The following is a 14,565-nucleotide window of genomic DNA, read 5'->3' as shown; positions in this document are numbered from 1 at the left end:
CCATAGTGGTACTATACAAGAACAGAGCAAACCACAGGGTGCAGGTACCTATGATGTAGGTAAGATAAAATACTACAAAAGCTACATATCTTCCTTGAAAGCTCATTGTTTGATTATGCAGTGTCAGGTCTGCAAAAAAATAAAACTTAACATGATGTAACCTGAACTCATACTCTTTGCTCGTATTGAAGAATTGTTTATACATATTTATAATGAGGAAGAAATAAAAAAAAAAAAAAGAAAGAAATGAAATATTATAACATATTGTGTGAATCATGCATAATTAAGAACCTTTCTCCCCTAACCCACAAACAGAAGAATACAAAAGGAACTACATATTATATACTATGTAAAATAATTTGCAAACCTGTTCTTTCTCTAGAATTTGACGAGCATCCTGAAGTAATTTTTCCTTTGCCTCTGTTTCAGCAAGAGTAGCTTTATTTTGCTCTTCATATGCCATAGTTACTACAGCCAAGATCAGATTGAAGAGATAAAATGAGCATAAAAAGATGACTGCCATAAAAAATAAAATGTAGCTCTTCCCAGATGTACGGATAGTCTGTGAGGAAAAAAAGAAAGGTCATAACAGATTCTTAACAAACTAACATTTACAACAGAATTACAAGCTAACAATTTATCTTCCAATACAATGCAAGAGGTCAAGATACTGAGCTGTTTTCTTTAAACAACTGCACTACCTCTGGTCTAGGTTATACAGAAGGTCTAGAAATACATCTAGCTGGGAGTTCATCTGGCCTACAAGTAAATAAATTTCTGCTCTTAAAAACTTATCTGTGATCATATAATATTTTTCTCTTCATGTAACAGACCATTAAGCATTCATAATGAAACCATGTACAACTGAGAATGAAAAAAAAAATCTTAAAATTAAATGAAATACCTCTAAGAAAATCAATCAAATGATAATCAGAGTTTAACTTATGAGAAGCTACTTCATCTGTAAAGAGATATATAGCTAACTACAGAATAAATTACTGAAACTTATTAAAGAGGAGGAAAGCTAGGATTATCTAAACAATAATGAAAGATGTGTATTTAGTGAATAAGAAGCAGTAATTAGGCTGCATATTCTTTTTTTTTTTAAACAGCAGTGGAAGAGATGGCTCAAAATGAAGCTCTGAAGCATCAGAAAACAAAATAACATGACCTTGAAATGGCAGAAAGAAAACATAATCATAGAATCATTTCAGAGAAGAGCTTCAAGATCATCAAGTCCAACCACCCACCTAACACTACAAGTCTGCCACCAAACCCCAAACCAGGCCCCTAAGTGCCATATCCACAGGTTTCTTAAATAATTCCAGAGATGACAACTCCACCACCTCCCCAGGCAGCCTGTTCCAGTGCCTAAGCACCGTTTCCTTGAAGAAATTCTTCCTAATGTCCAATCTAAACCACCCCTGGCACAACCTGAGGCCATTGTCTTGCATCCTATTACTTGTCACCTGAGGAAATAGACCAACACCCTCCTCACTGCAACCTCCTTCCATGTAGCTGTAAAGAATTATGAGTCTCCCCTTGGCCTCCTCTTCTCCAGACTGAACAACCCCAGTTACTTCAGCTGCTCCTCACGTCTCATTTCCCAGTCCCTTCACCAGATTTGTTGCTCTTCTCTGGACATGCTTAAACAAATCAATGTCCTTCTTATAAGGGCCCAAAAGTGAACACACTATTCAAGGTGCAGTCTCACCTGTGCTGCATACAATGGGACAATCCCTTCCTTAGTCCTGCTGGCCACACTATTTCTGGTGTAGGCCAGGATGCCATTGGCTTTCTTGGCCACCTGGGCATACCGCTGTTTCATGCTTAGCCGGCTGGTGACCAGCAGCCCTAACTCCTTTCTCCTGTCCAACTTTCCAGCCACTCTTCCCCAAGCTTCATGAGGTTGTTATAACCTAAGTGCAGCACCCAGCATTCAGCCTTGGTGAATATCATGTGCTTGGATGTGGCCCATCAATCTGGCCTACCCAGGTCCTTCTGCAGAGCCTTCTGACCCTCAAGCAGACCAAGATTTCTACCTAATTTGGCATCATCTGCAGATGCATTCATTTAAAAAATCAGTTAATAAATCAGCTAAAAAATCAGTTGCTGGAGAAATGTTCAAGTGAACCATATGAAAGCTACAGAACAAAGCAGAAGATAATTCCCTTTTAGCACAGACACTGCACAGATGTAGGAGATCCAGAGAGATCTCTTCAATTTCTGTATTAATTATGTGTGTGTGTATATATATACACAATAATAATCAAAAAGTTACAAAATAAAATAATAAAATATGAAAGGCTTCATTTTTTAAATCGTAGTTATCAAAATATGCTCTGAAATTTAAGCACGTTTGTTCTGAGCCAAAAGGTTTGGTGAGGAGTCAATATTTAAAAAGAGAGAAACGAGAAACAGAGCCCGTAAGTCCTCATTGCTCTTGCAACAGCAGTGAGCTCACTAGCTGGACCTATTCTATACCCCAATCATTAGATAGTTACATAATTAATATATTTAGCTACTAATCAATGACTCGAGTGTGCTCTCCAACCAAGCTATGAGCGCTCATGGAAAGATTGCTGCCATCCAATTTGCAGAAGTTGTGAGAACTTAGCTAATTGAATCTCCTTCCTTACTGCTTCCATCGGTTTCAAAACAAATTTTGTATCACTAATGTGGAAAACAAACAAACAAACAAACAAACAAACAAACAAAAACAGGTGAAGATTTTCTAGGGGATATAAAGCTCTAAACTTCATGCCTAAAGTCAACCTAGCAGGTAAAAAAAAGTACCTACTTGTCTGTAGAGACGCTCCCAGGAATCTTGTGTCATCAGACGGAATAAAGAAAGGAAGGCCCAGCCAAAATGATCAAAACTAGTGTAGCCAAAGTCAGGATTCTTCCCAATCTTCAAGCATGTATAGTTTTGGGGGCACTCTCCCCTAACCGAAAAAAAAAAAAAAAAAAAAAAAACTTTAGACAATACTCATGCTTGCAGTATTTGATTGTTTCTGAAAGCACCCAATGCACAACACTATATATGGATTTTCTCAATTCATCTCAATGTCCAGTTTAATTATTCCCCAACACAACTCTGCCAGAAGGACTGATTTATATGAGAAAATCCTGGAAAGTCATTTGTCTAGTCGAAGATTCATGGTATAGTCTTACTGGATAGAAACTATCTACCCAGGATGCAAAGAAATATGCAGAGGGGGTAAAAAATTAGAATTTGCTTACTTTTAAATAATTCACCAAGATGAGGAGAGTTTATTAATACCTCATATTCTTTACTGATCTGTTCCCTTCCTCTTTTAGGTCATTCTACATTACCATTGTATTATCGATTATTAGCAATAAAGCACGTACATAATTGCCTATATCCTAGTATTTTATTTTTTTCTTTATTTTCATTATTTCATTTCTTCTCTTAATTGAAATACATTTTTTATTGAACTATAAAAAATAAAAACATTCCACCCTTCTGAAAAATCAAAAGCATTTCTTCATGCCAAAAATAAAACCGAAGTCTATCTGGGGGGAAAAAATAGGGAAATACTAAAACTGTTTTGTTCACTTACTTAGGATCTGAACTGAAACCACAGAGCAGTATTTCAGAAGACTTATTCATTCTGGCACAGATATCTATTAAAATAAATAAATAAACAAAGGAATCATACAATCTGAAGTTGTTGCTTTAAACTTCTCCAAATTAAAGTGAGTGTTCACATACTCATTTCCTACAGCACACAGATATTAAGCCATATGTTACTGCACTTTTTAACACTGGTCTTTCACAACAAAGGGCATAATGGAGTTGTTTCTCAAGAGATCTGTTCATAAGTATGGCTTTTTTTTTTTTTTCTTTTTTGAAAATTCATTGACAGCACAACTTATAATGTAAGATTTTTATTGCTTTCTGGTAAAAATAGGAATGTCTGAAAGAAGTAAGCAAAATCCCTGAAAAACAAAGTTCATGTGTGTCATCCCCACCCCCCCCCAAAAAAAAAAAAATAAATTCTGAGTGCTGTTCCCCTAAAATTAGGCTTCCCATGCAATATGCATTGGTAAAGAAGGAAATGCTTGCAGAAAACTCAGTCCCTTATATCACACAGACTGCTTTCCTGGAATCTTTCCCCAAATTCCAGATTCACCAACCTCTGATTCAGTTGTTCCAGAGATTTCATATTGCTACTTGTGCAAATGCAAGAACATGCCTTCTTGCGAGACACATGCAACCATATTTTAAGACGTATGTGAAAAACGAGTCATACATAGGAAGATATACAGATTAAGTAAAAGGAGGTAATGATAAAAATTTACCAGTTTCATTTGGTAAATATATCTTGGCATCCTTACATAAACTGTCATTGTATGTTTCAGGTTTAGTAGAATTGAGGATACATTTGTATCTTAAATTGCCCATAAAAAGCTGGAGGCCTATTAGAGCAAATATACTCAAGCAAAAAACAGTCAAGATCAGCACATCAGTAAGTTTCTTAACAGATTCAATAAGTGAATTTACGATGACTTTTAGACCTAGAAAAATAAGATTTAAAAATACGCAACATGAGAAGAGGAATGCAGTAATGTTCTTTTATGACAACACACAAGAGTTGCAAGTATGTTAAAAACAAGTCAGTGTAAATCATTTTGTATCTTCACAGTACTAAATGAGGTAAAATAAAGCATATAATGAGCAATACATTTTTTATTTAAGTTTCCTAATCAAAATTTATTTGGCTTTTACTTCCTTCTAACACTAATTTTGCTAAATTGAGCATTCTAGATTAAGATGGCATCTAACAAACTCTTCTGAGTTTTAATGAGTACGGAGAGATTTTTGTGATTGGTCAACATTAAATAAATGATACACATTTTGTTGAATACACATTACAATAAAGGGTAACTTCTGCTGACCTCAGGGTATTCTTTTTAGAAAACAGTATCTTGTAAATGTCACCAGTTTAAAAACATAACATTTACAACACTGGGAAGGTAAAAGGGACAAAATATAAATTGAAGATACATATTCAGGCAGAATAATGAAATTTGAAATATGACATAGGCAGAGAGTGAGATCCAAAAATGCTTGTAATTATATAGAAATGGCACAGCTATTATATATCATGAGAATGGGTTATACAGTCATTTTTAGATTTTCAAATGAGTTGTAGATTCTGAAATCCATACATTCACATCTAAATTAGTGGCACAGCTTAAAAGAAAAAAAAAATAATATATATATATATATATATATATATATATATATGGATAACATATACAAAATAATATTGATAAAAGAATTATCCTTAACCCAAATTGCAGCTGTGGCCAGTAAACAAAGAAATGCAGTTCTGAAATATTGTGAGGCCAGCATTCTCTGAAATAAACCATAGAAACGTAAGCTTGTGAAGTTAATGTGAAACCAGAAAGATGGTGGTATAGCAATTATTATGTTAAGAAAACTTATTGGATGGGGTGCACTGCTCAGAAAAGACAGAAGCAAAAATACAAAGGTACTGAGGTAAAAAACGGTGAACAGTAGTGATGGTGGAAAATTACAGAGAGGAAAAAAAAAAAAAAGAGCAGAAAATACAAAAATTTGCGAAGGTCAAAATCATTTTGATGAAAGATGGTAAATAAAATTCTGTTGAGATGCTGCTGAAAGTTACTACACACTGCAAAATGGTCACAACACCTTGGCATGCTTTTAACTACCACAAAAAGTGACAGACAGCACAAGAACAGGAGAGGAAGTAGTAAAATGGTAATTCTCTGCTGAAACAAAGAGACAAATAATAATATATTTTGTTCCTTACCTGGTATTACTGAAATAGCTTTCAAAGTCCTCAGTACTCTGAAAGTTCGAAGAGCTGAAACATTTCCTGATGTTTTACAGATACTAACATACCTATAAAATTAAACCACCATATAATGGAATGACAAAGATCCAGCTTTTCACAGAATATGCGTATAGAGGATAGAGTAATGAATATAATACAGAACAGAAAAAGGTCCAATATATCCCAAAGTAGATGTCTGAAGTTAGGAATCTAAGTCCACTGCTAGGGATTGTTATAAAGTAATGAGCCTTTTGAAAAATGCTGCTTGAAAGAAACAGAGCAAGTTTTTCTTCTTGTGGATTTGGATGCTTTTGAAGCACTTTTGAAGTGTTTATCCATCAAAATGTCTACTAAAAAAAATATAACTGATTGATATTATTGATTGTCATTCAATAATATGACATCATCTCACATCAAGGCTGACCTGATTCAGAAAAATACATGAAAGTATATACTACAACTATCTCTTAAAACTACACAATATATAGTTTATAGAAAAGGATTTGAACAAAATTACGTTTACAATATGCTAACAACAGTTTGAAAATTTCATAAAATGAGGACTTTAAGAGTTGTATATACAACACTAACTAGTTACCCTACATTTTGTAAGACATCCTTCATGTGACACTGGACAATTGTGACTCTTCTTATAATAAGGCCATAACATGTAACAGAATTCCTTAAAATAAGAAGTCTCAGTAATAAAATATGACAAACACTGGCTGGAGAGGACCTCTGGAGGCCATCTAGGTAACTTGCCACTCAAAGCACAACTTCAGACCACTACAGCTTTACCTAAGCTGTAAGATTAAATCAAGTACATAAATTAATCACTTCACTGTTAATTTCAAAATATTTTTATTTGTAATATGATAGGACCCCAAAACCAGAAGCAGGTAACTTATTGGGAAGTGCTTATACCTGTTTGAACACAAATGAATTAGGAACATGTGTAGCAAAGACTGCAAAATGTAGTTGTTCATACAGCTATCGGACTATTTGATTGTTACTGATGTGTAAATTTAGTTCATATAAAATCCTTACTGATTTGTAGGTTACCCATAAGAACACTTTGCTCACATAGATACATAGGTGTGTGATGTCATCTGAGTATGTAACTTGTTACTCACGAGGGAAAAGCAGTGAGGGATATGGCAGTTGACAGCAGTCTTTGCTACAGAGCCCATTCGATGCTGCAGTTTAAAGACCCCAGGAAAAATAAGCAAAATGAATAGAAGGATAAAAACCCTGGACTTCAGGACAACAGATTCCAGTGCATTCAGAGATCTGCTTGGCAGAATCCCACGGGAAACCACCTCAAAGGGAAAAGTAGCCCCCAGAACAGCAGGTTGATCGTCAAGGTTATTTTCTTCAAAGCACAGGAACACTGCACTTCACTTATGTTGATCACTTACACTGATGTTCAAGAAGGCAGTGACTAAGGACATGCAAAAGTTGAGGCTGCTCAACACTGCTTAGATCTTTATTTGTGAAGTCTGCTGTCAGGCCTCCCAGATCCCTGAGAGTAGTCATCACTTCTGAGATTGAATCTGATTGAATCTGGAGTCCTGTGACCAGCCTTGGGCTCTCCAGGGCAAGACAGACATTTGACATACTGGAACACATGCGGCCAGATCTCTGGGGATGGCTAGTAAAACAATTAGATGGTTAGATTCTTAGCCTGGGTTGGGTTTGAGTCCACAGAAGAAAAGGCTAATGGGGTGACGAGCCTTACAATCTTACTGTTGTTACTAGCTGCCCAATACAAGGGGTTAGAGAAGATGGAGTTGCACTATCATTGGAAGCTTACCATGAAACAATGAGAGGCAGCAGACTTAAGTTGCTACATGATTCCATATAGGTATTTGGGAGAAAAAAATAAATCACAATGTGGTTGGAATGGGTTGCCTGGGGAACTTACTGAATCTCCATCCTTAGAGAAACTCAGTACTTTATTGGACAAGATCCTAAACAACCCAATTTAAATTAGCCCTGTTTTTAGCAAGGAGTTGGACCACATAATTTCCATTCCAACCTACATTCCTCTTTAACAAATTAGAACATGACAACTGAAAAACACTCAGAGATGCTAAATGTCAGAGAAAGCTTTAAAAACTCTTGAGACTTGGTTTTGAGTGAATCTGCTCACTGCTGTAAGACTATTTTGCTTTCAAGATTGACATTCTGTATTTGAGATACAAATTCTGACTTTCTTTCTTCTTATTTTCTTGCCCACTTAGCTACCTGGTTTTGATATGAACTTGAATGTGACCACGTTGGCCAATGATCCATCTGGCCAATTACCCCTTCAAGAATGGCCCATAACAAAGGCTTACAGAAGAGTTTAGCATCAAGGCAATCATTCAATGCTTAACAGATTTCATTCTTCCAGAAAATGTATAGCTCAGGGACTTCCTGTAGAAGACATAGTGTCTCTGTTTTAAATATAACCCTTAGCATCTTCTCATTCTGGATTCTGTCCAGAAACCAAATAATTCTGTCCAGAATGCAAATAAGCTTTCTGCATCCACAACCTCCTCTGAAAGAAAATGTGCCTACACATGGTGTGAAAAACTCAACCCTTCTTTTTCATTCTGTTATTTGAGAACTTTAGTTGCTGTCTTTAGCTCTCATTTTAGGAGAAAAAAAATAACAAATTTATTCTCTTTTTGACTCTATACTAGAGACTTCTTCAATGAGGGTGCTTTTTTTTGTTTGTTTGTTTGTTTGTTTGTTTTTCATGAGAGCCCTACTCTAGGTAGTTTCTCATTAGATTGAGCACAAGATGTAGCCATCTTTGCCACTCTTCTCTGTGATGTATTTTAATTGTCATCTTTTGAGATGTCAGAAGCAAGACTACATATGGCCTTGGAAAGAAAGAAAGAAAAAAAAAAAACAGACTTCTACAGTGAAATAACTCTGTGTTCTGCTCTATTATTTCTTACCCATGATGCCCTCTTTTACTATTTAATTCTCTGACCATTATTGCACACTGGAGTGGTGTTTTCACCATTTTTTTTTTTCCAACATGTGAAATCTATTTCAGAGCTCCTAACTGTATATGTAAAGTTAGGTCTGCTTTTGCTTGAGCATCATTTTACATTCTTTATATTTCATCTGCTGTTTATCACTATGTCATTCAACATCTTGTGATGCACTTTGAATCCTTCTCAGAAAAACTTCATCTCACCCAGACCACAGCAAATAAGACAACATAAGGAAGCAAGGAAGCATGCTTGGTTTTGGCTGTCTGTGGGGACACTTCGTTTAAAAAAAAAAAAAAAGTACTGCACTGAGAACAATAAAACAGGTCTATTAATTGTGAAAATACATGTAGTAAATGAGCAAATGAATGCTAACTCAAACAGATGAGCTTTGTATTTAGGTCTTGCTTTAAAGTCTAAGACAGTTTTTCTCTCTTTAAAGTCTAAGACAATTTTTCTCTCTTCAGACAGCAGGTATGCAAAGAGTGATTCAAACACAGGAACTCTTCAGTGGGTAGAATGTCAACTACTGTAAAGAACTTCAGACCATCAAGTATCATATTACATGTATTTGCATGTTTGTCCCTCAAGTGTAAGAGAACAACGGAGTTTTACTTACGTCACAATGATAACAACAAAATCCAAACAGTTCCACGGATCTCGAAGAAAAGTAAATTCATTCCAAACAAATCCTCTTGCTACTAATTTTATCAATATTTCACCAGTATATATACCTGTAAAAAGATGTCTGAGAAGGAAAGAATATATTAAAGCTATAGAAATAAAAACACGAAAGAGATTAAGAGACATTTAGGCACATTGTAACTTTTCCATGTTTAGGCACAGGATGGAAATGAAAGTCGAAAATGTGAAATCTGATAGGGCAGGATAGATTACTCTTAGAAACACATTGTAGGTATAAGAACATGCATTTCTGACTTTCAGTAAGATTTTGATGTAAATCTATAACCATAAGTGTATATGTAAGTATACCATATTATTTCTGATGAAAAAACTTCCTTATGAAGAATTATGAAAGCCCATGTTTATGGTCTAAAGCAGACTGGAAAATATCAAAGTCTCAGCCTTTTGGCAGAACAGTAAGATTAAATCTTTTTTTCAGCATAGCTTGATAAGATTGCATATATTACACAGTTATTCTAGCAAGTACTCTAAAACTGAAAGAAACTCTACGTAAAACTGTAAAACTAAGCTAACAGTATCACTTTGCTTAGGAAAAAAAAAAAAAAAAGAGAGAGAGAGAGATTAAAATTATGGAACCTCTGATGCCACAAGCAGATTTTAACAAATTTTAATTCCAGAACCTCAACTTAAGTTAAACTGGATACAGAGCACAGTTACAAAAGGTAATGAGATGGTACAAAAAGGTTTCTAATGTGAAAAACTGAACTGGGGGTGTCCCCAGAAAATAGCAAGAGAGAATGGAATTAATATTTATTCCTCTATACTTTTTGCATGAGCTGGGCATAGCAGACACTCAGGTTATTACCCTAGGATGAGGTGATTCTCCTGCTATATTTACCATTGGTGTGGCCTCACCTTGAATCATGATCTTTGAAGGTCCCTACCAAATTTTAGATGTTAGAATCATGCTACACAACCTCTCTAAACAGCTTAATCCTTTAAAGGTAAAATGGGCCGACCTTCTATATTATACCAAATGGCAAAATTACCCAACACAGAGTAAAGGGCATATTCCTTGTGTATTCCTCTGAGAAAACAGGATCCACAAGGACTGGCTGCTATTACAAAAATCCCAAATCTTCCTCAGAAGTCTCTCAGAGGATTTTCAAACCCCAGAATTAGATCACCACATTGTTCAATCTCCTTCAGTCCAGCAGGTTAGTTTCCTTAGAGTGAAGAAAAGGCAATTGAGGTAACTTACTCAGTCCAGTTGAGCTGTGGTGGAAGGCTATTTACAGCCATGGAAGCACAATTGAGTATCACAGTACATGTAATAAAGCCAACAAATATTGTGAATAATAAGTCAAGGAAAAACTGCTGTATTATAAAACAATGAAGTTCAAAAAAGTTGCCAATTTACAAACAAAACCCATTGACTTATTCAAATAACTACTTTGGTTTTGAATATGCACGACTTTTCTTGCTTTTTTCCAAAGAAGCTGATGTCAGATTAAATTTCTACTCGGCTGGGTAAACCTCATGATGTAAAAATAACAGCACGTGGGGACAGTTTTGGAAGACAGGACATTAGACTGAAATTCCAATCGGACATAAGAGGTCAGACAGAGCTGTCAGAAGATATGAGGATCATAAATAAATGAAATACATTTAAAGAAGGAAATCTGAGAATCCTCTGCTGTCTAGTATTACCTGAAATTTTAGAAACCTCCATTCTTTTGCAGCAGGAACATGAAATAAAGAGAAAGGGGTCACAACCCCATACTAACCATGGTTTTTAATAAATCCTAGGGATAAAAATGAAATAGAATAAGATGAAAAATGTTAATTATCAATAACTAGTGTTCTTTGAAGTTGGGGGTCCATGTATACATTTTTTATGATGGGACAGTTACAGCCTACCACAAGTTCAGAAAGTTTTGTCATTTTATGTGGCAGACAATGAAAATATACATAAGAAAAGATGTCCTTTCATGAAAGTTCAGTCACCATGTAAAAAAATGTTGGTTTTGTATTTTGTTTTTAAACAAAATTTAGGATTAACTTGGAACCAAACAGCCAATTTAGCTATTTCTAATAGCACTAATATACATTCAAAATCAGCCAAAGGTCACTGTAAAAGGATCTATTTCTACAAATGAATAAACCTAAATGAAATCAGATGTTTGGCAGAAAAAGCAGAAAGCCTACAGTTTTGTACTTGCAATCCTTCATATTTTTACTTTCTTCAAACTACGCTTATCTTTTTGCAAATACATGAAAAATGGGTGCTCAGAGCTGTCTATAAACTTGAGTGTGAAATACCTTTCTTAGGGTAACACCAGATTCTTTCAGCAAAGCATTGCTGTAATTCCCACTCTTCATGCTTCAATAACTCGACAGTCTCTATTTTGTTTTGTTTTTTAATTAAAATTTGAAGCTTGTCACCACAGCACAGATTTAGAAAAAGTTCTAGAAAAGGGCTAAAATATCATACAGTAGCCTCTAAATGTTGTTTCATAACAATATTTGTAGATCTGACTGTTAAACAGTAGCTTTTTAAACAATTTTACTTGTAGCAACCTCATGTAAACAGCTTTGCTGTTGTAATACAAGGTTCAAAATTCTCAGTATCAAAACCACATGAGCCTACAATTAGATTAATATATAGAGAGGAAAAGAATCACAGAAAATGGCACAGCATATTCTAAAATTAAAATTACAGGAATCAATGAAAGGATATGAATGGATCAGAATGTGAATTGCTGCTTTTCTGACTGGATTGAAAGGACTAAGTATACACAAGGCAGGTGTGGCAGTAAACCGGAAAATATTCCTCTTTTTATTTATCACCATGAAAGTCTATTAAAAAATAATAATAATTGTATATGAAATATTTTAAAGAAACACAAATTTCCTCCAAAAAATAATGTTTTGGTTTTTAAATCTGCACTATATCTAATTGTAGTTATGAGTAAAAATTTCTTGCCTTCTTACTTGGAGCTGTGACATGATGATACTACATGTTGAAGAAAGAGCAACTATAGGAAAGTTTGTATTTACTGTGATAAACAAGTAAGAATGAAAATTAATTAGAAGAGCGACTGCTGATATTCATTTGGTCAAAGTAATTAAAGGATACCATTCTGGACTGCAATATTGTTGTTAATCTTGCTCAGAAGTACCTTACCCTTAGACAGTTTTATAGGCTACAAGAGATCATTCACAAAGCACACATTGTTTTGTGTAACAAAACAATGCCAGGAATTTTAATTTTGAAATATCCTTAAGTTATCAAATAACTTTGTAATTCCCTGTAAACTACCCTAAGGCCCATCGTGGCTCAGTACTATTGCCAGATGAAGTTAAAATGAAATCCCTTAAATTGAAACCACAGCAAACTAACATTATGTAAATGCCTTCAGCTGAATCAGCTTTAGTTTCTCTTTTCTTCATCAAGAATGTCACTCTGATTACTTTGAGAAAAAAAGTCTCCGGAAGAATCTTTTCACTAATAATTACAAAGCCTTCTGCACGTTCTCTGATTAAATGATTACATTCCAGAAACTTATTGGTATATATTAAAGAATGCAATGTTCTGCTCTTCAGGTCAAGTCCCTCTCAATAATAAGCAATCACACAATAGACATTTAATTTAGAAGGAAATACTACAGGAAGTAATTTACATATTCCTATAGGCAAAAAAGAGAAAATACTTTGCAATGGCATGGAATATATGCAATATAAATATGGTACAATAAACAAAGCTGATAGGATGTTACAAAATAGAAAATTAATGTAGTCTGATTTTTTTTTTTCTTTTTGTTACATAGACTACTGGAAATATTTCAGATCTGTCTCTTCTAATTAGTATATTTGTAATTAAACAAAAGCATTTGCAGTAAGACCATGGTGACCTACCATTTAACAGCTATTGATTATACTACAGTAAGTCCAGCCCCTCAGACTTCATAGAAACTGCTCTAACAAAATATCGGTTATTTCAGAAACTATTTTTGATCAAAAAGTATGTATCCTATCTATCCTATATGTATTCTATTTTCATAATTAATTCTGATTGCTGACTGGGCCTTAAAATACCTTGTAATTAGGTTATATGGAGCATAACTCAACACTTCTACCCCAATAAATGCTAGTAATGTTCTGTCTACAGAACAAAGGGCAACTTCTGAACACAGCTTTTACTATCTTGTAAGAGATTAGCAGACCAAATTAAACCAAGAAATGCTTTTGAAGGTTTTAACCTTGTGATCACTATAGTATGGATCCAAATCTTCCAGGGTTCCCCAACAAGCTCTGCAGGAACATCCCCATAGAAAGATGGCAGTTTTTTGTAGGTTTTCAGATCAAGCTGAGGAGTAGGTTTATCTTCTTCAACTTCTTGGTCACTACTCTCCTTCTTAGCTTTGGCTTTCTTCTTTTTTTTCTCAGCAATTCTGTTCTCAATTGCTGCCAAGGACTCAGGAGTGAAACGCTGGAAGCAGTTGGGTTCTGGTGGCCAAAACAAGGGATCCATCTTTCCTTCTATATATTTGTTTCCCATGCTAGAAATAGCTTAAAAGAGAAAGTTATTGATAATTACAAATTAATAGAAATAATACATAACTGAAATTAATACTAATTAGATAAATTAGTTCTTCGTTCTGTGAAACCCTATGTGAAAATAGAGCAAAAGCAACTAGAAACATTCATTTAGAAGAAAGGTGATGTAAAACAAAACCCGCAAAGACTAGCAGCTGATTCTGAAGACATCCTGTATAATTCAGGTTGCAGAACTGATGCTTTTTTCCTTCCTCTTTTCACCTGGGAAGTGACAAAATCCCAGCTCTATCAGAACTCTGACAATCACTGAATTTCTCTTTTTAGCAACTTAAGGTATTAGCAGCCTTGCACCTTAGTTACTGGGCTTTGCTAACAGCACTTCCATATCTGCCACCCCTCCTGCTCTCTTGGTTCACAAAATAGTCTAATTGGAAGGGACCTTATATTTTCTTTAAAAAGAATATACCAGTGATTGACAGATTGTGCAATAATTTTGTTTTGGTTTTGGATTTTTCCTCCTCCTC

The 14,565-nt window shown here is 34.9% G+C and overlaps 1 protein-coding gene across 1 annotated transcript in view; it reads right to left on the bottom strand.

Annotated features, from left to right (window-relative positions):
• Window positions 1-14,015, bottom strand: part of LOC309875212 (sodium channel protein type 5 subunit alpha-like) — a gene marked incomplete at its 5' end in the record, with an annotated part of 39,039 nt that extends 25,024 nt beyond the window's left edge. Inside the window, 10 exon segments of the mRNA XM_082754358.1 lie at window positions 368-562; window positions 2,801-2,945; window positions 3,585-3,648; window positions 4,327-4,542; window positions 5,826-5,917; window positions 9,456-9,584; window positions 10,743-10,832; window positions 12,222-12,340; window positions 13,744-13,778; window positions 13,781-14,015. Of these exon segments, the coding sequence (XP_082610484.1) occupies window positions 368-562; window positions 2,801-2,945; window positions 3,585-3,648; window positions 4,327-4,542; window positions 5,826-5,917; window positions 9,456-9,584; window positions 10,743-10,832; window positions 12,222-12,340; window positions 13,744-13,778; window positions 13,781-14,015 (1,320 nt within the window).
• Window positions 14,016-14,565: the final 550 nt, after the last annotated feature.

Source organism: Aythya marila (assembly GCF_965140915.1).
Source record: "Aythya marila genome assembly, chromosome: 2".
Taxonomy (NCBI): Eukaryota; Metazoa; Chordata; class Aves; order Anseriformes; family Anatidae; genus Aythya; species Aythya marila.
This window is presented reverse-complemented; position numbering and strand designations above follow the sequence as displayed.